The following is a 26,813-nucleotide window of genomic DNA, read 5'->3' as shown; positions in this document are numbered from 1 at the left end:
TAACACCTTTTACCGCAATGATAGCGTTAAATGAGGGGTTTGAGTAGGAAGATCATTGTGTGTGTGTGTGTGTGTGTGTGTGTGTGTGTGTGTGTGTGTGTGTGTGTGTGTGTGTGTGTGTGTGTGTGTGTGTGTGTACTGCCTACCTCCAGTCTGCAAGCATGTTTGGAAGTGACTTGCCCTTGGAAAATCAGTCCCAGCTTGTCGTTAACCTATACTATTTGCATATATGGGCCTATTTGAATTTGCATAGGCCAGGGATTGCGATTTGGACATTAACGAGATAGCCACAGCAGTTTAAAAACGTAATGACAGTTAAAATATATAGAGAACACCCCCTGTTAAGATATAGGTTAAAGATTCAGCTCACGCTTCTGTACTCGACGATGCAAGGCAGTTTCCCAATTATATGTTTTGGTTTAGTGCTCTGGGATGTTGAAACGCTTTGATACTATTTAATTCCCATTTTCATGGATTGCATTTTTTTGACATGTTAAGACTTTTCCTCTGTATAATGAACTAGTAATGCGTATAAGCTATAGGTGGTACGTAGTTCATTAGGTGCAACCGTGCCAGTCCATGAGCATGCTCAGCTCATGTGTAAGAAGGCTTTTCGTTCAAACTCTTTTAATCCCATCACTTTCTCTCTCACTCTCAGGTTCTACCAAAGGACATTATTAAAGTATACAATAAATCCAAATACCAACATACACTGACTGCATATTTCATGCTTTAAGTTGACGCACATAGTCTTCAAACATTCAAAGATAGTTTATTTATGCTAACACGTTTCCCTGAGATCAGTACATAATATGATCTACAAAGAGTAGGTCACGACATTAACAACAACAACAACAGACATTAAAGTTAGCAGCTATGTTCACCATTTCCTAATTATCAGCGCTTAAATTACCAGTCAACATGGCGAAAAAACTAGTTCTTCATAGCCTACATTTTGTAGGTTTCGCAAACCAAACAACCTTTGAGAACAATTTTAAAACACCTAAAGGCACTGTTCCGCTTCTCCTGCTCAACCTGCAAAATTCTCAGAATTTCATTATATTGGGCCTAGCTCCTAATCTTCTCAAAGAGCCGATGCTTTCTAATGCTTTCTTTACTCCTTTTCTGCCGGTCTCAACCCTTTTCCCTCCTCAAATTCACAAAATACTTTTACTGTAATGAGAAGCTCCTATAAACAACTTGACGCAGCTTGATGTTTTTTTTAATTCTCAAGTGATTATTGAGGTTACTTACTGTTCATAGTGTTTTAAAGGTGCTGTAGGCAAGATAAGTTAGAAATGGCATAGCCATCTGTCAGTTCTTAGTTAGGGAAATGCGGTGTGACAAGAGCCAATTTAGAGTGCTAAATTGCTAAAGAGTTAGAGTGCTAATTGAGCTAAAGGCTCAATTATGACCAATCAGGGAATTTTTCCGCAATTGGTTGGGGAATCCATCTTGCAGGTCAATCAAAGGTGCGTGAAATTCAACCCTTCTCATTGGTTTAGTTTAAAAAATGTGCACTCCTCGTGCGGTCTATTCTGCCCCCCCTCTCTTTACAATTCTCAAATCTTACATACAGCACCTTAAAGTACTGTAAGCAATGTAGCAGCATGTAGGCCTACAATTTAATAACTTTATGGAACAGCATGTAACCGGTGGCGTAACAGCTGTATTAGGAGGCACTCTATCTTTACCTGATTTCCATCTCTTACTCAAAGGGAAGACCTTGGCAAAGGTCCTGCTCAGGCCAAAATAGCAAAGGCTAACACTAACCAGACCCACACTGGGTAGTTACAGTCTGTTCCACAACATGATATACAGGGTGTTACGTTGCTTATTACATGTGTAATTGCACTGCAACAAGGGCACTGTGGTGTAACATTCATTAGAACTCGGCTCCTTCATTGAAACATCTCCACACAACACCTTGCTGTTACAGTTTACAACCTGTGCAAACACAGGGATGAACCCACATCTTTCCTCGAGGTACCTCCACCAGCCTCACATCTTAGTGATGTCCATCGTACCCTGAATGTCAATCACCTGGAACCCACGGTTGTCAATTCCCTGCTTCCCACTCTGATTGTGGTCAGGATTGTTCTGGCTGTTATGGTTACGCTGGTCCACGTCCGTCTCGAAACAGTGTGCGCAGTGAGGCGTGGTTACGCACACGCTTCTGGAAAAGTTGGAGAAGTCCACCCGGTACTTCCCCATCTTGGTGCGTGAGATGATGGGCAGGAAGCTGTAGCCCCACTGGATCTCCTGTGGGACGTAGGAGGTCCGCACCTGACAGGAGGAGCTGGTGGACTCTGCCGTCCCGTCCAGGAACACGACCAGCTCAAAGTCCTGCTGGGGCAGATTGTCCACTGACAGCTCATAAAATGGACTGTGCCTGTTGATCACGTGGTAGAGGGTCAAGGGGCACACAAAAAACAAGTTGTCCTTGCCTGCGTCCACCGTGAAGTCGATATCCACCTGGTCCAAAATGATGGTCTCGCCGTCGGCCATGACCGTCGTCCTCAGCAGCTTGCCGTAGATCTGGCTGCCGATGAGTAAGGTCTTTCGCAAGTTGGCCACCCGGATCAGAAGGCAAAGGCTGCCCTTCTTCAGACAAATGACGGCCGTGCTGCTGAAGGTGATGGTCTTTGCCCGCTTCTTGGGTAAGGAGATCTTGGCCAGGATCACCCCGCACATGAAGCAGTTGATGAAGACCCCGACGAGCGACTGCACGATGATGAGGGCCACGGTGCCCACGCAGTGGCCGGTCAGCGCTCTGCCCCCGTAGCCGATGGTGGTCTGGGTCTCCAGGGAGTACAGGAAGGCCGTGGTCAGACCGTTCACGTTGTCTATGCAGCGCACATGCTCCTCTGTGCGGTTCTGGCCATACAGGTCACCGTTGCTCTTGGCGACCCAGTACCACAGCAGACTGAAGACGAACCAGCTGCCGGTGAAGGAGGCCACGAAGAAGAGGAGGACAAAGCGCCAGCGGATCTCCACAAAGGTGGTCCAGAAGTCGAGGACGAAGGAAAAGTGGTTACCGTACTCAATGTTTCCGAACTCGATGTTGCAGTGGCCGTCTTTTGTGACCAACCGGGTGTGGTGGCTCTTGTTCGCGCCGGGCTGGGCATGCTTGGGACTCTGAATCATCTGGAACATGCTGTGGCTGTAAGGACGGAAAACAGAGACACACACATCTGAACATCAGATCATACTGGGTCACACACTCCTTTGTCACTGTTAGGCTGTAGACTTTGATAAGCCATTTTATAAGCCCTTTAAATGCCTTGTGTTCCATTCATTTTGCTAAAAAAAATGACATGGTATCCTGCAGTGTATTATGTAAATGTGCCAGAGTAAGGCAGCCTGAATCTTGTTTTCATAGAAATGGCAATTATAATGGAAGAGATATTCTTATACCGTCCTGAAAACCCCCCAATAATTCTTAAAGAAAAGACGACTATGATAATAGGTTGCACATTTAATGTCAATCAAGAATATTACTACTTATTCAATGTTATTACTTCGATCTTAATTAATAAGCAGTTGTTTTGAAGTACTAAGTATATTAGAGCACGATGATGAACATTGCTTGTCCATAACTGCCCCGCTGCGAAGATATGGGTATAGTGCTACTGCTAACAGTAGGGCATGGATAATGATGTTTACAACATGGTTTATCCTCTGTGTGGTCCCTCGGCCCATTAAGTCCTGTGTTATTAAACCATGCCAGTCATATGGATTGTATTAACTCTTTAAATAATACTGTTTAGAGATAAAGTGTTTTAGTGTTTAAGTGTAATAAAAAGTGATAACACAACTTAGGTCAATAGAGGTCAATTTTTAAGTAATTCATTGGACAATTCCACAAATGATCAACAGCATCATAAAAGCTGCAGTTGTTTTTTGCAGAAAGATAAAAGCTAAGATAAAATACCCTAACCCTAACTTACTAAAGTAGTTGTGCTTAAAATCCCCTGTAAATATATTTCTATTTATAATAACCCCTGATGAACAGGTGGCAAATAGACGTGGGGGAAACGTTGTGTAGATTGATTTATTTTTGGTTGTTTGCTATCTTTTTGAATGCAAAATGTTGTCTACAACCTTAAATGATCCCATACAGCAACTGTTTTGCCACGTGCATATAAAGCACACTGAATATTTTGTGAGGAATGTTTTTTGTGTGGGTCTTTTCATTGAGCTCATTGTTTGAAATCGCTTCTCGTGTCCTTTGTGATTTTCTCTTATGTAACTGACAAGCCATCTAGCCACCACACAGTCTGCTGAGAACCACAACAGAGAAACTTGGTAAAACTTATAACGTAACGATCCGGAAGATCTTCAGATAACTTCATCCTATCTAAAACATCACCGTTACATAAGCCATCAGCAGAAGTGATGAAGGAAAGCCTCATTCATCTTGTGTGCATTTTAGTACAGCCAAGTACAGCCAATAACAAATACAACAGGACTCCACATTATCCCCATACACAATTTAACTATAACACCAAACACCAAACCCTGGCTCAAGATACACTTAACAATTGTCTTTGTTGAAACATAGTTGTTATAAATGTACAGGAAATTCCCACCTACCTGCTCAGTGCAACCATGGGCCCGGACTGCAGACTGAAAGTGTTCTGGTCCTTCAGCCTCCTTTTCACCCAGCAGCAGCCATCAAGGCCTTGAAAAGATTTTAATCCACAATGAAATTTCCTAATCCCAGCCACATGCCGCCATGTGCGCTCGGTTCCATACAGACACAGGGGCTGACCGGAACGCTCCCATCCTGAGTTATTTTCTGTTAGACACCCTTCAGTGTACCCCAACCATGAAAAGTCCACTGTGCCCAAGAGCCACAACAACTCTCTCTCCAGTCCCTTGGCAGTCCCGCTTGGCCCCTGGAGAGCCTCTCCAATGCAACTCACACAGAAGATAGGAGGTCCCCGATGAGTGTGCGTGTAGGGGGTGAGGGGCCCTTTCCTTCTGAAAGCAGAATATTCTGGTTTCAGTTGAGCCGGTAGTTTCAGACCAGCAGAAGGCCCTATCTATTGACCACGGCCAGTGCTGCAGCCCATGCTGCTCATGTTTTCAAGCCCCTGACAACATTTGAGACCTCACAAAGAAATCTTTCAACTGTGCTACAACCCCCCCCCACCACCAGCCCCTGATTCAGCTACCCTCCCTTCCCCCCACTACCAAACCCCTCCAAGGCCCTTGGAGATTTGCATCAAAATGAAACGCTGCAGGCAAACTCCTGTGCCTCCATGCCATGATGTCATGGCCGAGTTTTTATATATGTGAAGCATATTTTAATTTGTTTGTTGTTGTTTTTGGATATGCAAGATGGAGACGTGGCGCCAAACAGAGGCAGCAAGAAGAGTAGGCCGACTGTAGGCTTATCAGGGTGGGATTCAGCGTCTGGGACCAGAGCAGGTACGGCCTGCACTGCACATGTAGAGGGTGCAGTGTGCAAGTATAATGTGTATCCTGGCATGCACACAGTTTGGAGGAAGTAGCACATTTTGACATTTAATGGCGGTTTTAAATGCCACAAAATATGCACCACTTCCCCCCACAACTTCCAGACTATATATTTATGTACGTATCTCCAGTAGACAACGAGTCACGCTTATGAAGGTTAAAGGATTTGGCCGGTTTGTTAAGACCCCAGGTTAATTGGTGTCATTGTCTATGCCGAGATGAACCCAATTCTTATTCATCTCAGCCCCTCTCACAGCAGGCGTGTTATGAATGGTGGCATGTTGGTGAGCCATAAATGTACGGTTCTCTGTTTAGACTATGTGCATGCCCCACTCGCTCAGGGAGTCTGAGGTAGTGGCTCTGCGACAGTGCCCGACTCAGAGACAAGTCCCTGAGCATGTCCAGTGGCGTTAAAACACAGAACCGAAACTTGAGGTTTGGCTCCTATGTGGGCCCTATTGGAGAAACCTAGCTAGCCAGGGCAGTTTCTATGGGCTTACATGTGTTGGACAAAAGAAAAGCACAGCTTAAGGAGCTGTTAAACACTCGATTTGAATAGAATGGATTTCATTGGATTGCCAAGGGCCCATTTTCAGAACGCTCCTACACCACACAAGTATCAGTTGACATGTGAACAAAGACATTTTCACCTTGGGTGACTAACCTGGGGTCTTAACCAACCTGGCAAATCTTTCTAGGATTTATTTCCAAATAAATGTAAATCCATTATGCATATATGCATACATGTCTTTGGTAGAATCTATCTGTTATCCTAATGTAGGTCATTATAAACCTACATCAGGTTCATTGTACTGATCGAATTAACAGATTCATATTATATGCAAGGCATAAAACACCTTTGTCTCATGGATTCCATGCTTTGGTTAACATATTAGGATTGCAGAATTTATGTTTTTTGTATGGCTCCCTTATATTGAGCTACCTCAAACAATGATTTGGGTTTCAGACAGAAATAACAGCTATAGTGTTGTATAATGAAATATAATTAACCACAGAGAAGATACAAATACTCAAAGAACCCAGCAAAATTTATAATGTTGAATAAGAGAAAAGATGAGCCTATAGAATTGGAAAAGTGAACGCAAAATACAGCTTTTCCAATCGGAATAGGACATTATACAGGCCTCAATAATATGAAATGCTCTCTGCCATTACCTTCATTTTAAAACATTTTGATACAAAATAAACTCCAGATCAACCTTGATTGTAAAATAGTTTTCGCTGAATTTTAAGGACTTCAGCATCTTAACAGAAGACAATATGTAAATGTATATTTCACACAAATATGTCTCTCTTTATACACATATGTCAAAGTAAGACTTTGCATTGTTCATTCCTTGGATCATTCCTTCTCACTGTTTGTTTAAAAGGTTTCAGCAGCTTGCCTTGACCCCCCATCCCCTGTTGAACCTTTAACTACTCTGAATAGTAGGGCCAATTGCTTTAGGGTCGGTGTTGGGTTAAGGTATTCACCACTGGCTAACAAGTAACTCAATCATTAATACAAAGCTTTGGCTGTTCAATTGCTTGAGTCTGTGCCTACGCAAGTTAATGCACACATTTACATTTAGCAGACCCTTATATCCAAAGCGACTCACATATATAAGTATATATCTTTTCTGTAAAAAAATTTATGCACAGTGAATTATTCTCTGGGCTGTGGATAAATGTTAGTCCAACTAAGGCCTGGTACCCCATTAGAGGGGCCCCTGACTCTTACTTTGAAATAACTACAGTAATGGCTCCCTCTAGAAAGAGTTTTAGGAAATGCTTGCGACAAAATAATTCCAGTAGATTGGTGAGAATAACTATGACAGAGTAAAACACAATAGTTATTTAGTTTGAGTGACAATATCACAAGTCAGCGTTTACGAATTTTATCCCAAGGCAACAGAGTAGGTGTCTAGGTAATGTTGTCCCCCTCCATTCTCTTCCACTTCCCAATTGCTTAATGATTTATGTGTTTGATTCTTCCGTGAGACTGACACCAGGCTTCATTCAAGGATTTGGACATTTTGTTGAGACCACGGGTTAAGTAAAGACGTTTTCTATGTCGAGAATTAAAATCAGCCAAGGGATTGGTTCAACTCAGGCTCTCGCTGTGGCATTGTTCATTGTTCCAAAATTGGGCAGTCGATGAGCCATTGACATCCATTCTATCCCAAATTGGTGTTTAGCCGCTCCCATAGCTGTATGTTTGTTTTGTACGACATAAGTAACTGCATATGAACTGCCCTTGCTAGGTCTTTTCTCAAATAGTGCCCACAATCAAAAGAAAAAACACAAGTTCAGATTTTTTCTTTACATGTCACAGTGCATGCTCAAAGACTGAAACTGTAAGTTAAAACAATTGGGAACTGAGCACTTGATTTTGATTCAGAACTTAAGCAAATACGAAGGCATCTTTCCAATCAGTTTTAAAACAGCCCCTCCTACACTTATCCTGGCAACTTATTGAATTGTTGTTCTGGGGTCCACTTATCGAAACAGTGCTTTCTGTTGGTTTGCCAATAACCTGGGGTCTTATCAAACTAGCCGAATACTTTATGCTCCAGGGTCTCCTGCTACATCCCTGGGCGAGTGTGGCATTGTTCAACAGTTCGTGAACCTTCTGTCTTCATGCTACTCCCACACAACTAGACGATGTTCTTCTCTAGCAGCGGCTCCTTGGCCATGATGCGCTGGAAGCCCAGCCCCTTCAGATCCAGCGTCTGGTAGCTGCCGTCCAGGATGAGCTCCGCCACCGCCCGCCCAGCGGCGGGCGATTGCTGCAGGCCGTGCCCACTGAAGCCCGTGGCGAAGAACATGTTCTGTGCCAGCGGGTGGATGCCCAGGATGGCGTTCTGGTCGAAGGTGTTGTAGTCGTAGTAGCCGGCCCATGCGCTAGTCACCTGGGAGAGAGAGGAGGGGTTGTTGGGGGTTATTTTGAGCCAAAGTGTTTGTGGCGTCCGACAAGGTTGCTCGTATAAATACTGGTATTGTCATACTTTGGGCTGAGGGGATTCCTAAATCCCCATCCAACCACACAATGCAATTTTTTTGCATTGCTCAGATATTATTGTAAAACAAGAATACTTTCGCTTTGATTTTGACATAGAATCTTTATCATGCCTTAAACTGAGAACTCTAGTGTCAAACATCTACATGTTTGTGTATTAGCAGTATTCATAGGGTCAGACAAGGTCAGAAAGCCCATAAATCTCATTATTACTCTTTGAACCAACATGCCTTTTGGTCTGAACGTGCCAACAACCCCTGTGATCTGGTTTTGGTGGCACAAGGACATGGATTCTCTAATCATACCTTAAGTTTCTCGAAAGCAGGGACGCGATGAGCCAATGAAGGCCAAATTTTCTCCTGGAAGAACTCGTGGTCCACATCAAGGTTGCTGACATCGGGCTCTGCATCCTACAGCCAGGCACGCATAAGAAAGAAACGTTTCCAAACACAAATATGTTTTCCTGCAAAAAAGTACGCAAAGCCAAGCAGCGCATTTCCAAACCTCCTCTGGGGATGTCCCAGTGATGTAGTTCCCACCGAGGCCCTCTCTCCTGAAGTAAATACCAGAGTAGTCAACCAGGAAGGGACAGTCCAGCCCTGGCCCATCCGGACAGTTGAATACATAGATAAACCTGGTGATGGGACAGTAGTTAGTGAAGTGACAAATATGAATGTAAAGAGTCTGTTGAAAGACATTTGTGGCAGGGCCTACTAGTTAAATCCCAGTAACTGTGATCGACACAGATCAATAGAAAAATGGGAAACAAATTGTCATGGTCCGTCTGTTTCCTTGTCTTGTTCTGTTGTGTTTCCTGTTTTACTTTGGTATCTCTGTCTTGTTTCTCCCCATGTCCGGTCAAGTTTCCCTCCTGTGTCATTACAAACAGGCACAAACAGGCACTTAAAATAATGGATCAGAAACCTACTAGATGGTATCATGGCCAAATTTGAAAGAAACACAATTTACTGGGATTTGACAGCTTTGTAAACTTTTCATTTTTAAAATTAATTTTCAAGTGTGTGAACAACCTTGCTCCAGAAATACCCCAATTGATAAACAAACTGAACAGTAGAATTTGAACTAGGGGTGCAACGAGCGGAAATTGTAGAACAGCGAAGCGCAAAACCACATTCGGACACTCATCGTTTGTAGCAATAGGCACTAAACTGTGGAATACACTACCATCAGAAATCAAAACATTGACAGAGCTCAAGGTTTTTAACACACACAACAATGGTTGAAACTGAATAAACCCTGTGAACATTGACACGCACGCACATGGGCACGCACGCATGCCCACGCATTAATCATTGTCCTTGTTTTTGTCTTGATGTCTCCTGTATATGATGTCTTCTGTATTTTTATTCATGTGTAACTTTTAGCAAAGGCCTAACCAGGGACAGGGGTTGCAAATTAGTCTTGACTAGAAACCAGTATGCATGGCATCTATTTTATATTTTGTATGAAACAATGTACAATGTATTTGTCCCTGCTCAATAAACTTCTAAATAAAATAAAATAAATAACTGCCCCCTCCCCTAATGTGTTTCAGCTGTTACTCGTTGCATGCCCTGTGTTTAGTATTTAAGCCCTTGTCTTTCCTTTGTTCCTTGTCGGATCATTGTAGTTTGTGGTGAGTTGTGTCATGTGTGTTCCCTGTGTTCCCGGTGTTCCCTGTGTTCCCTGCGTCACCTGTGTTCTCGGTGTTCCTTGCCTTTTGCGTTAATAAATTATCCTTTACCTGAACTGTCTGCTATTGGGTCCTACCTGCCACCCAAATCAAACAACCGCGACACAAATCAAACAAAGTTTGTTTATTCATCGCAGGCCATGAACTTGACATGGATTTTCATGTTCATATTCCTCAGCTATAGCAAAGTTATCATAATAATAATCAAAATTATCACGTTGAATAAAAGAAACAGCGTTATTTTGCCATAATAATTATAATACCACCAAATAGCTACTACTCATTGACAAACAAGTTATTTTAGTACTGAAGGAAGAATGAGATGAAACAGAGTTGTTTCGGACGGGAGGAGCAATGCATTTGTAGGGCCCAAGTTTCCTTTCATACATTTGGCTTCACAGATTGACCCAGTGGGCCCTGACCATTTGGGTCAAGGTCACCTTAACATACCCTGGCTAGCACAGGATTACCCGATTCCAAACCCATTTAAAATGTATATAATTGTTTGTTTAAATGGGTTTGATGCAATGTGGCATCATAGAAACAAAGAAAAACTAACTGTGGTTAAAAGATAACGTTAATGCTTAGGCTGATGGCTCGATTGTCAATATGTCAGTCCCAACTTTAATGACTCAGTCATATAGTCTTGTTGTTTGACAATTGGTCACTTGTTGTTTGTGTGCAGCACATTACGTTACTTTGGGCATAGCAGGTCGGCCCTTCTCAGGGAACAGGAACATTTTAAACCTGTGGAGGTAACTGCCGTGGTGTGTGGGATATTATTCTTAAAATAGACAAATTGATGGTCAATAATAATGCTCATTTAAAATAAGTATTTTATAGTAATTATATTATTATGGCTTATTATTATTACAAAAATAGAATGGCTCTGCTTTGTTATCCATTTTCCCGTATATATTCTCAATTGATACATTATGATTGAGGGGGCATAACAAACTGCTCAGCTGTCCTAAATATTAAATGTGTTCTATATTCTGGCGTGGTTTACACCTGCGGTTGCTGAATTGATGTGTCCATCAATGACTCAATGTTGACTGATTGTAAAGCGCTCTGAGTCCCCCCCCAACCCCACCCCACACAAAGGTTAGCAAAGCGCTGTATAAATGCAGACCATTTACCATTCAACACATCCATCCCTCTACCTTTTGCGGGGCTCCACCGGTAAGGCCATCCCTGATAGCGTGTCCTTGGGACCAGTGCCGATGCCCATCATGTCCACTAGTTTAGCAGAGAAGGCCCCCGCCGCGTTCACCACGATGGCACACTCCACCGGCTGGTACTCCCGACTGTTGGGCATCCGAACCTGAGCGACGACAACAAAACATCCGACCCCCCGGTGTCACTCTACAGATGAGGACGAACGCTGTTGTTTGAAGGAAGTGTCAGCATGACAGTTTACACTTACGTTCACATGTTTTATTCTCTTGACGTCCACCGTCTCGCCGTCAACAGTGTCCATTCTGTTTAATGTACAGTTGAAACCTTAAATAATGAATGAAAACAGAATGTCAACGATAGAAAAAAGGTTAATCAATTGAAAACCACAAGCGTATGCGTTTAGCCTTTAACCAACCAGTGACTTCTCCAATGCTCTGAATGACGCCCATGGAAATAGCCTTCTGTCTGAATGCGTTCAGCAGGGTCCACGGGTCGAACCAACCCTCGTTCTCCAGCCCTAGTGGAGTCGGGGAGGTTGGGGAACAGAGAAACACCAAATTAAAATCAGATATGCTTTAGGTTTTATTTTATTTTTTCAGGACCAATCTATGGTACCCCTCTTGTATTAAAATAAAATGGTTACAAACTATTGTAGCCCTCTTGTATTCACTAATAAAGTGAATAAAAACTATGATACCCCTCTTGTATTCAATTAAAGTGGCTAAAACTTGACAATTGTTTTTATGGCAGCCGTGGCCGTCTCGACCGTTACAGCCGTGTTCCTGAGCAGTTTGGCTTTACCGTAGGAGGCGAGCGCAACGTCCTCGGTGTTGATCCAGGGAAACTTCTCCTTCAACTGCACAGGCGAGAGGAGTGACACTTTGGCCCCGGCGAACCTGCAGCACCAGCATAACCCCGGTCAAGGCTCACCCACATCACAGTAACATGAAATGCAATTCTATCACTTTATATAGCATTTCCTTTTATTAAATTTATTTATTTTGAAGAAGGAAAGAAATAAAGATTGAAAGACACTCTCTGTCTTCCAATTCTTCTTTCTTTCTTGTCGCGCTCTTGTATTCAAATAAAGTGGATGAAAACTATTATTTAAGAGGGACTGAGAGGCAAACCTCTGTGTGCTGTAGTTCTCCTCCATGATGTGGGCCACGCTCTCGTTGGCCACGAACAGGTAGCCGGAGTGGTTGAACTGGAGGTCCACCGGCTCCTGGTTCAACACCCCCAGGTGCTCCTACGATAGAGAGAGCGGCCAACGTCAAGGTTCTCATTCTCAACCCCAAAGAAAACGGATCCATTGTTAAAGAGGAATAATCACGCTCCGCTATTTTCTCAAGAGTCTGCCCATCAGTTTGACCACCGATGACGATTCGAGAACCCAAATGTGAGAACAAGGTTAATGGTAAAAAATATCCAGAACTTTTGTGGCGGGAATTGATTTGATGTTGCATACTGCATTTTTTCCCAACACGTGTATGAAGGAGTATTATCTTATATTTGAAAGTAGCAGAGCTATATAAAGTCACCCAAGGAATGATTGACTCCACAGCCCACTTTAGATTGCACATTATGTTTTGGGGTTAGAGACCTACGTTGATATTCCGCATGAAGTCTGCTGAGGCCAAAGAGAGCTGTATGTTCTCTGTAAGGGAGAACTGCTGCCGTATGCCCCCTGCAGAGAGCACTGTGGAGGCCTGGGAATACTGGAAAAAGCAGAAGATATTTTATGATGACATGTATTTATGATAGACACAAAAGTTTATTATTTTTAGACGAGAAAGAGAAATGTCTAACTTCTTTCAGTTGTTTTTCTCTGAATGCCCAGGCTTTTTATCAATACAAGGAGCATATCTTTATATACTCAAGGGGGAGCCTACATAATAAATAATAATTTAGCGAAAGAAAATTAAATGTTTTGAATGCAGGGCAGAGAAAATTACCGTTGGGTCTTTTTCTACCACTATCACTTTCACTCCATCCCGCACCCTCTCCTTTTTTTTTAGCCAATAGGCTATCGACCAGCCAATCACACCCCCTCCGATGATCACTATGTCCGCCCTCTCGGGGGGAAGGTTGGGGTTCATCTCGAAGGGGCTCCACTGGCTACCTGGCAGGGCATCCGCCACCTTGTCCCTCGCAGCATTAAATTGGTTTTCCAGGTCTAATGCATATGGGGAAAATAGCAAACTTCTTAACTTCGCGCATACTGTGACAGAATAAAAAAACAGTCACTTTTAATCGGAGTGTATGCGTATATTTCGCTATAGGGCATGATGTGTTGTAAAATCAATACAATGCATGTTTAAAGCCTACCTTTAAAGAATTTATTGTGTAGAATTCTACCGGTGGTGAAAGTCCTAATACGTCCATGTGCACACATGCATTCTCGGCTGCGGATCACCCGATAGGAATTTAAAAGTCCAGATACTGTTCGCACTGTAACATGCATATTTCGCCAGGTCAACATGGCTAGGACCGGATGACTTCAATCGCTCATGCAACCCTGAATACGAGTGCTATCTGATGGAAGTCGCACAGCCATCTCATGTTACAAGTTACCTACTGACAGTGACATACTAATGTGTTACTAGCGAATATAAACCTGTCCATGTAGAGGTCGTTACACACGTTGCGCGTCACAGAGTGCATGTGACCTGGAAGCAAATGGTGAATGATGAAAATAATTCCGATCGCTAAAAATGTCCCTTCGATAATACATATGTGTTTATGTCATTAAACATAACCACCTTTGAGGACATCAATGCAATTTAATTAAAACGCTTTAATTTAATATTATAAATCTATGAGGGAAATTACATATTTTAATGTGTCCTACGCTTTCACTCTATTCTGTCTATTCGTCTCTCAGTTTATTTTGAATACAATATAATCGAATTTCATTCCTATAATGTGTCTCAGTGAAATAATTAAACATATTTTTAAACCATTATAATATTGAACTAATAAGAACGTTTCAGTTTCTATACGATATTTAGGTGTATGTATTTGACATAAAGATACGATCATTTCCTTTAGTGATTAAATGTTTGATGTAATTTCATAAACGTTGTTAAATCCTAAAAGTGCTATGAGTTAAAAAGAGGTTGGATTTATTTACTTTTTGAACATCGTCACTTCCGGTTACGGGGGCAGTTGTCATCAAACCGAAGAACAACAGCAAACAGAGGTACTGCAAGTGCAATACTTTCGCCACGGTGAGTGCAAACAAATGACACTTCATGACAAGGTTTTTTTTTTACAAGTGATATATTGGGTCAACGCTTTTGTTCAGATGTGAGAACGTTATGACTTTTATGAACATGTATTTTAATGTCACAACAAGCCCCATACGCGATGTTATGATGTTTACGTCATACTCAACCTGCGTAGCCTACAACCTGTTACTCCAAGGCTGCTCAAGTGCACACTTCTTTATTATTGTTTTAAAATATCTGTGTTTTGTATTCACAAGGCAAGCTACTGAGTTCTTCTTGCCAGTTTGAACACAACTGTCAATGTTGAAGAAATATCTACCTCCTACTAGTCTGTATACGCTTACCATGTAGGTCTAGGCCTACGTTTATTTGTGGTTTTGTCTACTCCATTTTAAAATGTATCGCCCCATTTAAAAGTCATTGAATTCATTCTTTGCCGTTGCATATTGTACAAAATGTCCTTTGTCATGGCAGTTTTAAAGGCAGTGCAGTGCACCCCCAGCTGGTCAATTGTCTTGTTTGTATGGCTTAGACCCACTTATATTGAGTTTCCAATTGTGTCAACCATTTTAATGTAATCTTGATTGGTCACGAGTATGGCAATAGCTTTTGTTTGCATATCTGAGCTTCGCCTTTTTAGCTGTGAGATCTTGCAGGTTTTTTTTCCATGTAACCAACCAATCAACCAACCAAGTGCTCATCAGCATTTTCCCTCGGCAGGCTCTCAACAGACCTCCAATCATCAAATGTGCTGAAAAGGTCTCTCCTTTGGTCGTTCACACATCAGAGGTAAGCATCAGGTCGGTCTCTGATATGGGAAACCATCTGTGACAGAAAACGTCAAACCCTTTCCAGAGAAAGTGCTCTCGTCTCTTTGATAACCAAGCCCCAGCTGTCTGAAACCGATAGCACAGCCACTGCTAACTTTCCTATCAACGACCATCTCAGTCTTTGTGTTAGGAGCACGTTGTCCTGTGTTGTTGTTACCATGAGCATGTGCATTAATTATGTAGACCTACTATTAAAAAAAAACTTTTATTTTCCCTCATTGTTGTACAATTTTATTTTATTTTTTAATTATTGAAATGGAATGGATGTACGTTCTCTTCTGCTAGACAGATGGTGAAGGTGCGACCTTCTATGGTTGAAAGTGATACTAGGTAGAAAATTGTGTTTTTCTATTCTATAATCTTGATAAAATGTTTTCATCTACCAGTATTACGGAATGCTTTAAATCCTGCCGTTCTGCAAATCCATTGGGATATCCTACTGATGTATTCCCTTTGCCTGTTACGGCGTTAAATGAGAGAAGAGACAAAGAAAGAGACCTTATTTATTTAACCAACCTACTAACCGACTAACCTAATAACCTGTAGAATTCCGCTAAAGTGATTACCTTTATTCTGACTTTCAATATACAGTCTATTTTTTGTGCAGCTGTAACAACAATTCTGTGTCTCTAAAGCATCTCTTGGGGCAAATGTTAACCCACATATTTGTATTGTACTATATTGATCTGTATTCATATATTTTTTTATAGCGCCTATTCATTATTGATTCAAATCTATGTCTTTAGATTTGTAGCTGAATCCAATTTGACCCCTAGTATATGTTTAATTGAGAATGGGGATTCTTTAGCATACGATTTATAAACATTCAAATGGTATTATCCAAGTTTCCTGTCAGTTTTTATGGAATCAATCCCTTTCATTTATTTGTTGTTTAAAACTACAGCCAAATGTCGCTTCATCCTGTCTGGACTATCACACATTGCTGTTCAGTTCGCCCACCACTAGGGAGCACAATAGCCACCTTATAATTTGCATGGATAATCTGGTTTGGGCTGTCACGTTGCCATCCAAAATATCCAATCTAACCATGGCAACAGAGATGTATTCTATGTTTTGCCCAAAATAAAGAGACATAAATATTAGTTCACATTCTAAAATGTAGGCCTAATATGTTAAGTGAAAGAAATTAATTGTCTGCAGCACTGCTTAAGCTCCCATATATTCGTTTAAACCCTGTTGGGTCTTCTTCAGGCAAATGGTGAGACCAATTTGATGAGGGGATATATATATAGGTCATATGATCAGCTGACCCACAATGTGACCAATGTCAGCTGTATTAGCTGTATTAACTAAGACTACTATTATGTTAACCACTAAATATATTGCATGAATACATTTTACAGTTGTCATCCAATTACGAAGTATACACTGAATAATCTCTCGGTGTTATCGTTATTTCAATGACATGATGACATCATTTAATTAACAATGACACCACAATCATACCAATTGCAAGCCTTTGTGTCATTGCTGATTCAATGAGAGTGTATCATGATTACCGCAGAAAAAGACAATAGACCTGGTGTTATTGTTGTTGATACAATGCGAGGATATCATGATTATGAAAGAAATAGACAAAAGACTACAACAATGCTATCATTAACTGAGAGGATGCTTTGAGATTATGACCGAAGCAGACAATAGACAATGGACAGCTCTTGGAGTCACAGTTAACTAAATAAGCTAATGTCATGATGACTTCTATATGTGGGGTAATGGATGTTGAGGCCCTGGTAGCACGGTGGTATGCAGCTATCTGGCACCGAGATTAACCACATTTAATTAAATGTTAACATTTTAATTAAATCACTTCAATACAGTCTTAAATAATCTAGGGAATAAGAACAATTTAGTGATTTAGAAAGAATATCTGTACATGAAAACCTGTGTCGGAATTTATATTTGTGTTTATATTGTAAATTTACAATTCAGAGTTTCAAAATATTTCTCCCATGGAGGCAACGAAAGGACCCCACACTTTTATTAATTAAAAATAAAACAATCTAATGGGATTATGTGTTTGAATTCATTGTAGGCTCAAGGTCAATGCTGACCGACGTGTGAGTGAAAGTGTGGTACAACCTGTCCTTCAACTTCAGAATAACCAGCCTAATAAGATCAATAGCAACTTCCCGTCACGTCACATGTACAGGCCTGGACCTTTGTTTGTGATGGCAGACTGATAGGTCGGGCAGTTAAACCTTTTATTCTACCCGGGGAAAAAGGCGGTAAACAGCAGAGCAACTGATGTAATAGTGCTGGGCCAACGCCATCGTTTCAAGTCACGTGTTACTAAGCAATAGGCTGGGTTTGGGAGTCCCATGCAGAGTTTATGTAACCGACAAGTCAAGACAAGTTATCCTAAGCCTTATTGATTAATTTGACTTGGTATAAATATATAATATTCATGTAGAAAAAAAACAGTTTGAAATTCCTGTGATGAACACAGGCAGACAGAAATGGTGATCCAAAACTGCACCTTTTTGTAACGGCATTATCGTAAAGTTAACACAGGTGTTGCTCATAACAGTAATTGGATCTAGTTATCTAGCCAGGGTACTTTGATAGACAAAGTAACCATATGTTATCCAACCTTATGCTCTGGCAGTACATCTATAGTGTGAATATATAATACAATTATATAAAACGTAACTTTATTTGACTCTAGGAGCTTTCAGCATTTTACATAGAAAATGTATAATACATTTAGGTAATGCCTAACTTTATTTAAACTTTTGGCGCTTTCAGCGTCTGTTGGGTCAGTTGGTATAAGAAATGTATAGAATTACACCCACCTTGTACTTCAGCAAAACATAATTTGAATGACATTGAAAAAGAAAGGCGGTGATCAAAAGCAATGACCATAAAGTCACCACAAATTAAAACCGTAGCTTTTTAGCAAATATATTTTAGTTCTTCTTTTACTGATTTGGGTCCTTTGAAATAAATTGTGAATCAGAAAAAAAGTTGTGAATAATTTTCACATTGTGAAATGGAGGATCAATAATGACTATTTATTATTCATCATTTTGGATGTGCCAAGAACTACAAATGACCTGAATTTCGTGGTTCACGGTGCAAGACATTTTTTATTAAATTGTATTAATTTCTTCCTAGAGAGTGACTAGGATTTAAAGCTGGCTCTGTGTGTGTTGTGTTCTATTGGACACGTGCCGCTGCGACATTTTTATCTTTGCTTTCTGGAGAGAGGCTCAGAATCTTGGGAGGAGCAACCGCACAGACTTTTATCAGCACGCTTTAGAGAGAGAAAGAGCACATATCAACAGGCAGCTTGACTTGACTTATTGTAGGTAAGACGGTATCTCACGGTTCTTTTTAAGAAACTAAGTTTGTATTCACGTTCACATCTTAAGTGTGAATGCGTGATGCTCTTCATTAAAATACTATTTGTACTAATTGATAGGTCTACAGTAAATACTTTGTATGATGCAATACCATTTTCTTAGCCATTTCGAATGCTATAAAATGCCTACTATTATGTTGGTATTTTACTAGTCTCACATGGATTCTTCCTCAAACTATAGAGTACTTTCTACCATTAGATAAGTATGCACTGAATCAGGTTTGAATCCGTTATTTGTTTAATGTTTGCATGAGACATCGTGTGTCCATAAGGGGCCCTTTCTGGGCTCGTTTACAGCCATGTTGATACCCAATCCAGGCTAACGGTGTCCGTGTTGCTACCTCTGTCCCCTGCCTCGATGCGCTAGGCCCGGGGCCATGGATTCATCCTCCGACGAGGAGGAGGGGCGCTCCTTCGTCCAGGTGGTCAGTGAGAAGTACAACCCGGAGAACTTCCCCTACTGCCGGGGCCCGGGCATGGGGGTGGTGGTGCTGCCTAGCCCCCCGGGCTCCCCGGTGAAAGGTGAGCCGTGGCGTCCTGGACCCTCCCCTCTCACCAGTTGACCCCAGGGTCTCGCCCCGTGGGCCCCCCAATCTGCGCTAACACCAGTGGTTATCTTTCACACTCTTTTGTAGGAGTGCGAGGACAGGGTGCAAGGATAAGGAGTTTTTAAGCAATGCATGTTGACAGCTACAGTGTTTATTTGATATAATCAGGCGTGTATCGTGTATCTACAGAGCGAAGGGCGATCATTTAAAAAATTCTTTGCTGTCTGTTTTCATAGACCTTGTCTGATTGACAAGTTTTGTATATAACCGACTTTCTAGCAGTAGACACACTTGTTTACATGTGTGACCTTCCCTAGATTATTACAACAGGGACACATAGTAACTTTCCTGTGTGGTGGCCTCAGATCGGCTCAACCTGCCCAGTGTGCTGGTGCTGAATGACTGCGGGATCACCAAGGCCGGTGACAGGACGGAGGTGGCCACGTTCTGCGCCCACGTGGTCGAGCTGGACCTGTCCCACAACCAACTCAAGGACTGGGAAGAGGTGTGTGTGTGTACGGCAGGGTAACCGAACGCTGGAGGCACAACAGCACCACCTCTGGTGTTGCAGGTGTTACTGCAGTTCTTGGTTATTGACTGAAATTGTATATAAGGCACTTATTTCAGTTGGTCAAAGAGATTAAAATAAAAAATAGTGGAATGAGTACAAGTACTAGAGTACTAGTATTTTAGATGTAAATACTTGATATAATTGAGTATATATGCTATATTATTGAATCTATACATTATCGATCATTATACAATGCACAAAACCTCCTACCTGTACTGATATCCTACCAATTTCACGTTTCTTGACAACGGATGTGTCAACGACGCAATCACCATCTATATTTTGGGGTTGCCAGATTGGGACCATCGTCTCCAACGTCCCCCATTTGGACTTCCTGAATCTGAGCAGGAACCCCCTGAGCGGCGTGGAGCTGGAGCCCAGCCTGGCCGAGGTGTTCTCCAGGGTGCGCCGGCTGGTCCTCATCAACACGCACATCACATGGGACACCGTGCACACGCTCACCAGCCACACCCCAGAGTAAGAGAGTCCCCATGGCAACCGTGTTCCAACGATTGTTCCTTGCTCTGATCTACCCTCGAGTCTTGGTCACCTCTGAACTCTAGTCATATGATTCCCTTTGATTATTGAGATGGCTTGGGTATTGTTGGTCATCAGTTCTTCGAATACCCCCTTCCACTTCTACTGATCTTCTCCAAACACCCTCTCTACCCCCCACACACACACACACACACACACACACACACACACACACACACACACACACACACACACACACACACACACACACACACACACACACACACACACACACACACACACACACACACACACACACACACACACACACACCCCCGCCCCCCCCCAGACTGGAGGAGCTGTTCCTGTGCCTGAACCTCTACGAGGAGGTGGTGGAGTCCGGGACGCCCTGCCCGTCCCTGCGGCTGCTCCAGATCACAGACAACCAGCTGCAGGAATGGGCGGAGGTCCGCAAGCTGGGGGCCATGTACCCCCGTCTGGAGATGCTGGTGCTGGCCAACAACAGCCTGGGCTCTGTGGAGGACCCCCCCGACACCCTGGAGCGCCTCTTCCCCAAGCTGCGCTACATCAACCTCAATAACTCAGGTCTGAACGTAGCCCAACTGACTAAGTGGATAGGCTAGGCTAGGTAGGAGGAGTTTGATTAAGGGCCTTTGATGGTGGGTCAGGTTCCTCTGTAGCCCCCTCACCACTGAACCAGAGACCCACTAACAACCGCTAACATTAGTTATTTTTTCGTTGGTGGGGAAGGTTACATTATTTATTTATCGGCTTCCGCTCCGACTGGCATTGATAGTATCATGATCTCTGGATGGGTTCGAGGCTATGTGGCCTCGGCCCTTGAGGCGCTCTATAGCTGTACCACTCGTTTGTGGTCATTAGGACATTATGAATGATGTTGAATGTAAATTTTCTAATTCAGCTTTCTTTACTTCAGAGGCTTGTATTATACTACTGTAATGGAGTGTATGCTGTATGATAGCATACACTCGAATGTTGGAGGTGGATAGGATGGCGGTTGCTCTTGCTGTCCGGTCTTCTCTGTGATATGGACTCATGTCTCACACCAGTCATTTCATCGTTCAATGTCTCAACTAAAGCACCAACAAACTCTCCAAAAAGTCATGTTTTCCATGTGTATGCCATCACAGGGCTTAGCAGATGGGAGGACGTTGACAGTCTGAATTTCTTCCCCAAACTGGCGGAGGTGAAAGTGATGGGCATTCCCTTACTGCAGCCATACACTGACCAGCAGCGACGCAGCCTCATAGTGGCACAGTGAGTTCTCTGCACACACACACACACACACACACACACACACACGACACACACACACACACACACACACACACACACACACACACACACACACACACACACACACACACACACACACACACACACACACACACACACACACACACACACACACACACACACACACGACACAAAGCCATTTGAGTGTATTCAAAACAAGCTCCACCTTACCAATCATCAAGCAAAATGTCCTTCCTGTGTGTGTGTGTGTGTGTGTGTGTGTGTGTGTGTGTGTGCAGGCTTCCCTCCGTCTCCGTGCTGAACGGTAGCCTGGTGACGGACGGGGAGCGGGAGGACGCTGAGCGCTTCTTCATCCGCCACCATCAGGACCGTCCGGAGGAGGAGCTCCCCAGGAGGTCAGAGCCCTCTGCTGTTTACCGTGGGCCCGGGGTTATCCACCTCGATATCTACCCTATAGGGACATCAAGTGGGAGGGTCCACCCAGATGTGTCCAGTGCCACATCCACCTGCTATGTCACTACAGGGTCAGGATCATCCAAATGCGACTAACAGTGAATGCTGATACACGTCGTTAAGGAGTAGGAAGGGGTTAGTCAGCAGTGGCTAGGGTGTGAGAGTCCCTGATCTAAAGGTTCCTAGTTCGATCCCCAATGACTGAGCCAGACGCTTCACCTGCTACCCAACGCCTGTCTAAAGACCCATGAAATTCGGCCTTGTACCTTCTCACTTCTCACTGATGGATAGTAATTCGCAGGTCAACACAGGTGTAGAGGGCCGGTTATAATCTGTTTTACTCAAAGATACTCAATCTGTATGATCCACAGAAAAAAAATGAGGATTTAAAAAAATGTGTGACATTTCCGAAACAGCTTTGGACTTGATTGAAGAATTTCCGAAGGGCTCTCTCTCTCTCTTGCCCCCGTCTCTCCTTCTCCAGAAAGACCGGCCCAGGCTCTACCTATCTTTACCCACCGCATTCCACTTAACCTCCCCAGAATGCAGGGGAGGTCCGGCCCGGGGTAGGCGCGGCCACGGACTGGTGGTGTGCGCTGGGGGTGGCGGTGGCGGTGGGAGGTTGGTGTTGGTGGGAGGTGGGGTGGGGTGGGGTGGGGGCTAACCTTTGGAAGACAATGCCACTAGTCTCTCTCCGCACAATGACTCCTTTGTGCCGGGAATTCTCTGATTGGGAAAAGCGATACACGAGGTAGCAAGTGAGATGTTTTTTTTTATTTTTTTTACTTAAACTTATTATTTTTCTCGTTGACATCTCTCTCTGTCCAGACCTTGATCCTGGAATGAGAGATTTTTGTGTTTATTGGTGATGTCACTGGGACTCCTGAGACGTTGTTTCTCACTAGCTAGTTTCTGAGCAAAGCGCCCCAGCCCTGGGACAAGACTAGAAATTGCACCAGTTAATGTGGAAGACGCATGGACATTTTATTATTATTGCGTTATTTTAGTATTTTTCTCACTTGCTAAAAAACAGCATCACACCTCTTACAGCGGGAGAATCTTGTTTAAGGCTCGTGCTCTGATCCAAAGCCATCGTCAGCCCATGTCCCCCTCAGTCTTTTCACTTGACAGATTCCTCCCCTGTCTTTATCTTGATATATTTTGTTATGGGCGAGTAAGACACGATCATGGCGATCTCGGGGGTTGCATGATGATTGGTTGGGAAGTTTGCTGGACAGGCTCAGCAATCAATAGACTACATAATATGTTAGTGATAGGGAGGCCTTTGGTTCATTCACCTTGGAAAGGAGAGAAGGTGAGATTTCCGACTACAATCAGAAACAAACGAACAGTGAATTTGGGTTTGGGGGTGGATGGACGTTGTAAAGGAGGGAAAAGGATAAGATGGCGGTGCTAAAAGACAGCTACCGAGCCCCAGTCAATTAAGGGGATTATGAAATATAATTGAAGATGTCAAGTGTCTGTAGATAAAGGGGAGAACGGATGTATCCCGTAACAATATGGTTGTAAAATACATACTTCAAGCGTGAAATCCATCCGTAGTTCAGATTATAAAAACGGAGCCTAATCAGGTAAATAAACCACTTGCACTCTGACTATGTTGGCTAGACCTTTGCCGGGCCTTTCCACAGAAGTAAGGTAAGAGGTTTAGTGAACAGAGCGGTTAGCATTAGCCTTAAGATGCTTTGGCACAGCTAAAAGGATGACAGTCATTTCACCATTACCAACGGCTAATGGCAGCCATTTTTTTCTGTATAAAATCCAGCTATTATTTCACCAATTATTTGTGCCTTGTTAAAGCATTCCCCGCTCCAATAAAAGGAAAGCTTTAACTTAATGGCTTCTTAATAGAATAGCACTTTGTGCACCGGGAGCTCGGAGCACAATTCCCAGGGTGGACTCTTGAGTTTTGGCTTGAAAGTGCGGGCCAGGGTCCTGGCTTTGTTGAGGAACTATTTAGGGAGGGAAGGGAAATTGCTTTGATTGGCCCAGCTGTTACAGTAGCTTTGAAAGCACAGCCTTTCACTCGTTGGATTTATTTAATCGCCCCCGCGGTCCTTATCTCCCGCCCTCGGTCCCCCAGGTGGCTGAGAGCTTTCTCACGGCAGGGGAGAGGCAGGTAAGCCCAGGTCTGTTCTCGCCGGTCCCTGGAACGCGCATGCGCCTCCGAAACAGCAGCGCGCTCCCTCAGTGGGGCCATTGGGGCCACGTACTACACCTCCCTAGAAGCCCTTCTATCACCTCTTCCCGCCAGCTTCCCTCAAACGTATGCAGCGATGACTCACTAGATGCCCCGTTGCCTCTCTTGTCTCTTCTTTTTATTCTCTTCTCACCACCTCCCCCTCTTAGATACCACATCCTGGTGTCAAAGTACGGCCGGCTGGCGCCGCTGGCCGAGGTGGACCTGACGCCCCGCGGCCCCACGGTGGAGGTGCGCTGCGGGGACCGGGTGGAGGTGGTGACCCTCACCATGGAGCAGACGGTGGGCGCGCTGAAGAAGCAGCTCCGGGCCCTGCTGCAGCTGCCGCCCAGCGGCGTGCGGCTCTTCCACGTCATCCACACCGAGCCCTGCTCCGCGTCGCTGTCGCAGGAGATGCAGTACCCGGGCCGGGCGCTGCACTCCTACAGCATCCGCGACGGCGACGAGATCCTGCTGGTGCCCAAGGACAAGGCCCGCTGCCACTCCACGGGGAGCTGAGGCCTCGGGGCGGCCCCGCGGCCCGGGGGGGAACCCTGGCTCGTCTGCTGCGCCCGTGCATTAACCAAGTGCAATCTATTGTCAATGTTGTGTTTCCGTTCGTATTTTACTTCAACGTCGATGTGAAAAGTGCTTCTATATCTCATCATGCATCGCGCCCTTGCACACCTTTTATACAAGACGTCCGACACAAAGGGTTTTGATTCCCACCCATTTCGCACGTTTTAATGGTGTGTAATTCAATGGGATAGGCTTGCGTTCGACAGCCTCTCCCCCCCCCCCCCCCCCCCTCTGTGTGGCGGTCTACCCGCGGCGGCGCGGTGCTTCCGCCCAGCGTCGCCCGGCGCATGGCACCATGTCCCCAGATAACCCCCCCCATAGAGCTGCAATCAGGAGCGCGGCGTGTCGAGCATAATGGCAGCGGTGCGCACAGACCACACGGACACGGCTCGGTCAGGACACCCTACTCCCCTTCCCCCCACCCCCCCACAAGCAGGAAAGACAAGACCGCCCCTGTGGTGAGCTTGTCGGGGGTCCGGGAGGGAAGGAAAGGTAAAACGAAGCGCCTTTCGGATCACTCGAGTTACCACCGCTGTCCATCTCAATGAATAGAGGGTCTCTCTCTCTCTCTCTCTCTCTCTCTCTCTCTCTCTCTCGATTGTGCAGCAGCCACCGTGCAACAGCCTCCCCAGGTCCAAATTCATTTAAGCTATTCCATATGGCTAAAACACCCTGAATCTCTCTCTGTCTCTCTGTCTCTCTGTCTCTCTGTCTCTCTGTCTCTCTCTCTCTCTCTCTCTCTCTCTCTCTCTCTCTCTCTCTCTCTCTCTCTCTCTCTCTCTCTCTCTCTCTCTCTCTCTCTCTCTCTCTCTCTCTCTCTCTCTCTCTCTCTCTCTCTCTCTCTCTCTCTCTCTTCCCCCCCACCCCTGTGATGGTGGGGCAGCCCATTATTGGGTTCACGTCCTTCACTATCCTATATATACATCTCCCTCTCTCATGCTACTTACTCTTTTCTGTCTAATTCTTTCGGGCTTTGTCTCTCTCTTAGGGATCGACCGATACAGATTTTTGAGGGCCGATACAGATTTTCTAGAGCCGATAATACCCTGGAAATCCAGAGTTCTCGCGAGAGCACAATTTGAATTTGCTCATCGAGTCACTCTGGGAACGAGCAATATACTTGTGTATATTCTGGGCCTCCCCTGCATGCTTGGTGCCGCCCCTCGAGTTTAACAAATGTTACAACGTCTCAATTTAAAATAATTAACATTTATTGTCTTTATTGTCTGTAAATCACGGCAAAAAAATAAATAATAATAATCGGCCGATACGATACACGTAAAAAAACGCTGATCGGCCGGCCGATATATCGGTCGATCACTATTCTCACTCTTATGCATCCATTCCATCACCGAACACCGTCAGACGTTGGCTTTGTCATGGGGAGACAGGGAGGGAAATTGGAAGGGGGGAGGGATGCTGCAGGTTGGTGGGGTTGTTACATGCTCATTTATTTGCACAGGGACACCAAATGTCTGCTGGTGGGATTTGGGAAAGTGACCGTTTTAGTTTCAGATGATGATGACAATGCCGATTAAGATTCAATCTGATTCCCAAATACACGCAATTTAGTTGTCCCACTGATCGGGTACTTCCGTGTATCCAATGGCATTGTAATGGAGGACTAATAATCCCATTTTTTTTAGATTGCCACTGTTTGGTGGCAGGGTGCTCTTCAGGGAGTCCTAATGCTGAGGCGTTTTCCTATTTGAAATGAGTTCGAGGAGTTCACCCTGGCAGCTGTCTACCGAAGCACCATGCAAACACCATGAAAATATAAGCACTCTGTCAAACACACACAGCCTTCCGGGATTGTCCCTTCACCGTTTTTAAATCAGCAGGCACTGAAATAATAGTGGTAAACTT

The 26,813-nt window shown here is 44.0% G+C and overlaps 3 protein-coding genes and 1 long non-coding RNA gene across 10 annotated transcripts; 1 reads left to right on the top strand and 3 right to left on the bottom strand.

Moving 5' to 3' along the window:
* Positions 1-1,405: 1,405 nt before the first annotated feature.
* Positions 1,406-5,048, bottom strand: kcnj1b (potassium inwardly rectifying channel subfamily J member 1b). The gene is made up of 2 exons (XM_060057007.1): positions 4,597-5,048; positions 1,406-3,163 (listed from the first exon to the last, which is right to left on the bottom strand). The coding sequence occupies exons 1-2, from the start codon at positions 4,611-4,613 to the stop codon at positions 2,002-2,004; spliced, it is 1,179 nt and encodes a 392-aa protein (XP_059912990.1). The 5' UTR covers positions 4,614-5,048; the 3' UTR covers positions 1,406-2,001.
* Positions 5,049-6,470: 1,422 nt separating this feature from the next.
* On the bottom strand, positions 6,471-14,034 carry foxred1 (FAD-dependent oxidoreductase domain containing 1). 2 transcript variants are annotated; one of them, XM_060057005.1, is made up of 11 exons: positions 13,704-14,034; positions 13,331-13,551; positions 12,983-13,093; positions 12,506-12,624; positions 12,177-12,271; positions 11,791-11,892; positions 11,623-11,699; positions 11,360-11,520; positions 9,008-9,137; positions 8,809-8,913; positions 6,471-8,396 (listed from the first exon to the last, which is right to left on the bottom strand). In XM_060057005.1, exons 1-11 carry the CDS (start codon positions 13,855-13,857, stop codon positions 8,142-8,144), a joined length of 1,530 nt encoding a protein of 509 aa, XP_059912988.1. In that variant the 5' UTR covers positions 13,858-14,034; the 3' UTR covers positions 6,471-8,141. The 2 variants fall into 2 exon arrangements, with proteins under 2 accessions (XP_059912988.1, XP_059912989.1); XM_060057006.1 differs by having other exon boundaries at positions 13,498-13,551.
* Positions 14,035-14,466: 432 nt separating this feature from the next.
* On the top strand, positions 14,467-25,587 carry tbcelb (tubulin folding cofactor E-like b). Of its 6 annotated transcripts, none has more exons than XM_060057002.1 (9): positions 14,467-14,605; positions 15,326-15,394; positions 19,139-19,342; positions 19,734-19,873; positions 20,235-20,416; positions 20,766-21,022; positions 21,589-21,715; positions 21,994-22,110; positions 24,539-25,587. In XM_060057002.1, exons 3-9 carry the CDS (start codon positions 19,198-19,200, stop codon positions 24,885-24,887), a joined length of 1,317 nt encoding a protein of 438 aa, XP_059912985.1. In that variant the 5' UTR covers positions 14,467-14,605; positions 15,326-15,394; positions 19,139-19,197; the 3' UTR covers positions 24,888-25,587. The 6 variants fall into 6 exon arrangements, with proteins under 6 accessions (XP_059912985.1, XP_059912983.1, XP_059912982.1 ...); XM_060057000.1 differs by having other exon boundaries at positions 15,326-18,763; positions 19,188-19,342; XM_060056999.1 differs by having other exon boundaries at positions 15,326-18,767; positions 19,188-19,342.
* LOC132461708 (uncharacterized) lies at positions 25,397-26,347 on the bottom strand. Its single transcript, XR_009526663.1, has 2 exons — positions 25,812-26,347; positions 25,397-25,703 (listed from the first exon to the last, which is right to left on the bottom strand). It is a non-coding gene; the product is annotated as an uncharacterized LOC132461708 (long non-coding RNA).
* Between the last annotated feature and the right edge of the window lie 466 nt (positions 26,348-26,813).

This window comes from Gadus macrocephalus, chromosome 7 (genome assembly GCF_031168955.1).
Source record: "Gadus macrocephalus chromosome 7, ASM3116895v1".
In the NCBI taxonomy this organism is placed as follows: domain Eukaryota; kingdom Metazoa; phylum Chordata; class Actinopteri; order Gadiformes; family Gadidae; genus Gadus; species Gadus macrocephalus.
Note: the sequence above shows the minus strand (reverse complement) of the source record. Positions and strands in the feature narration are given on the sequence as shown.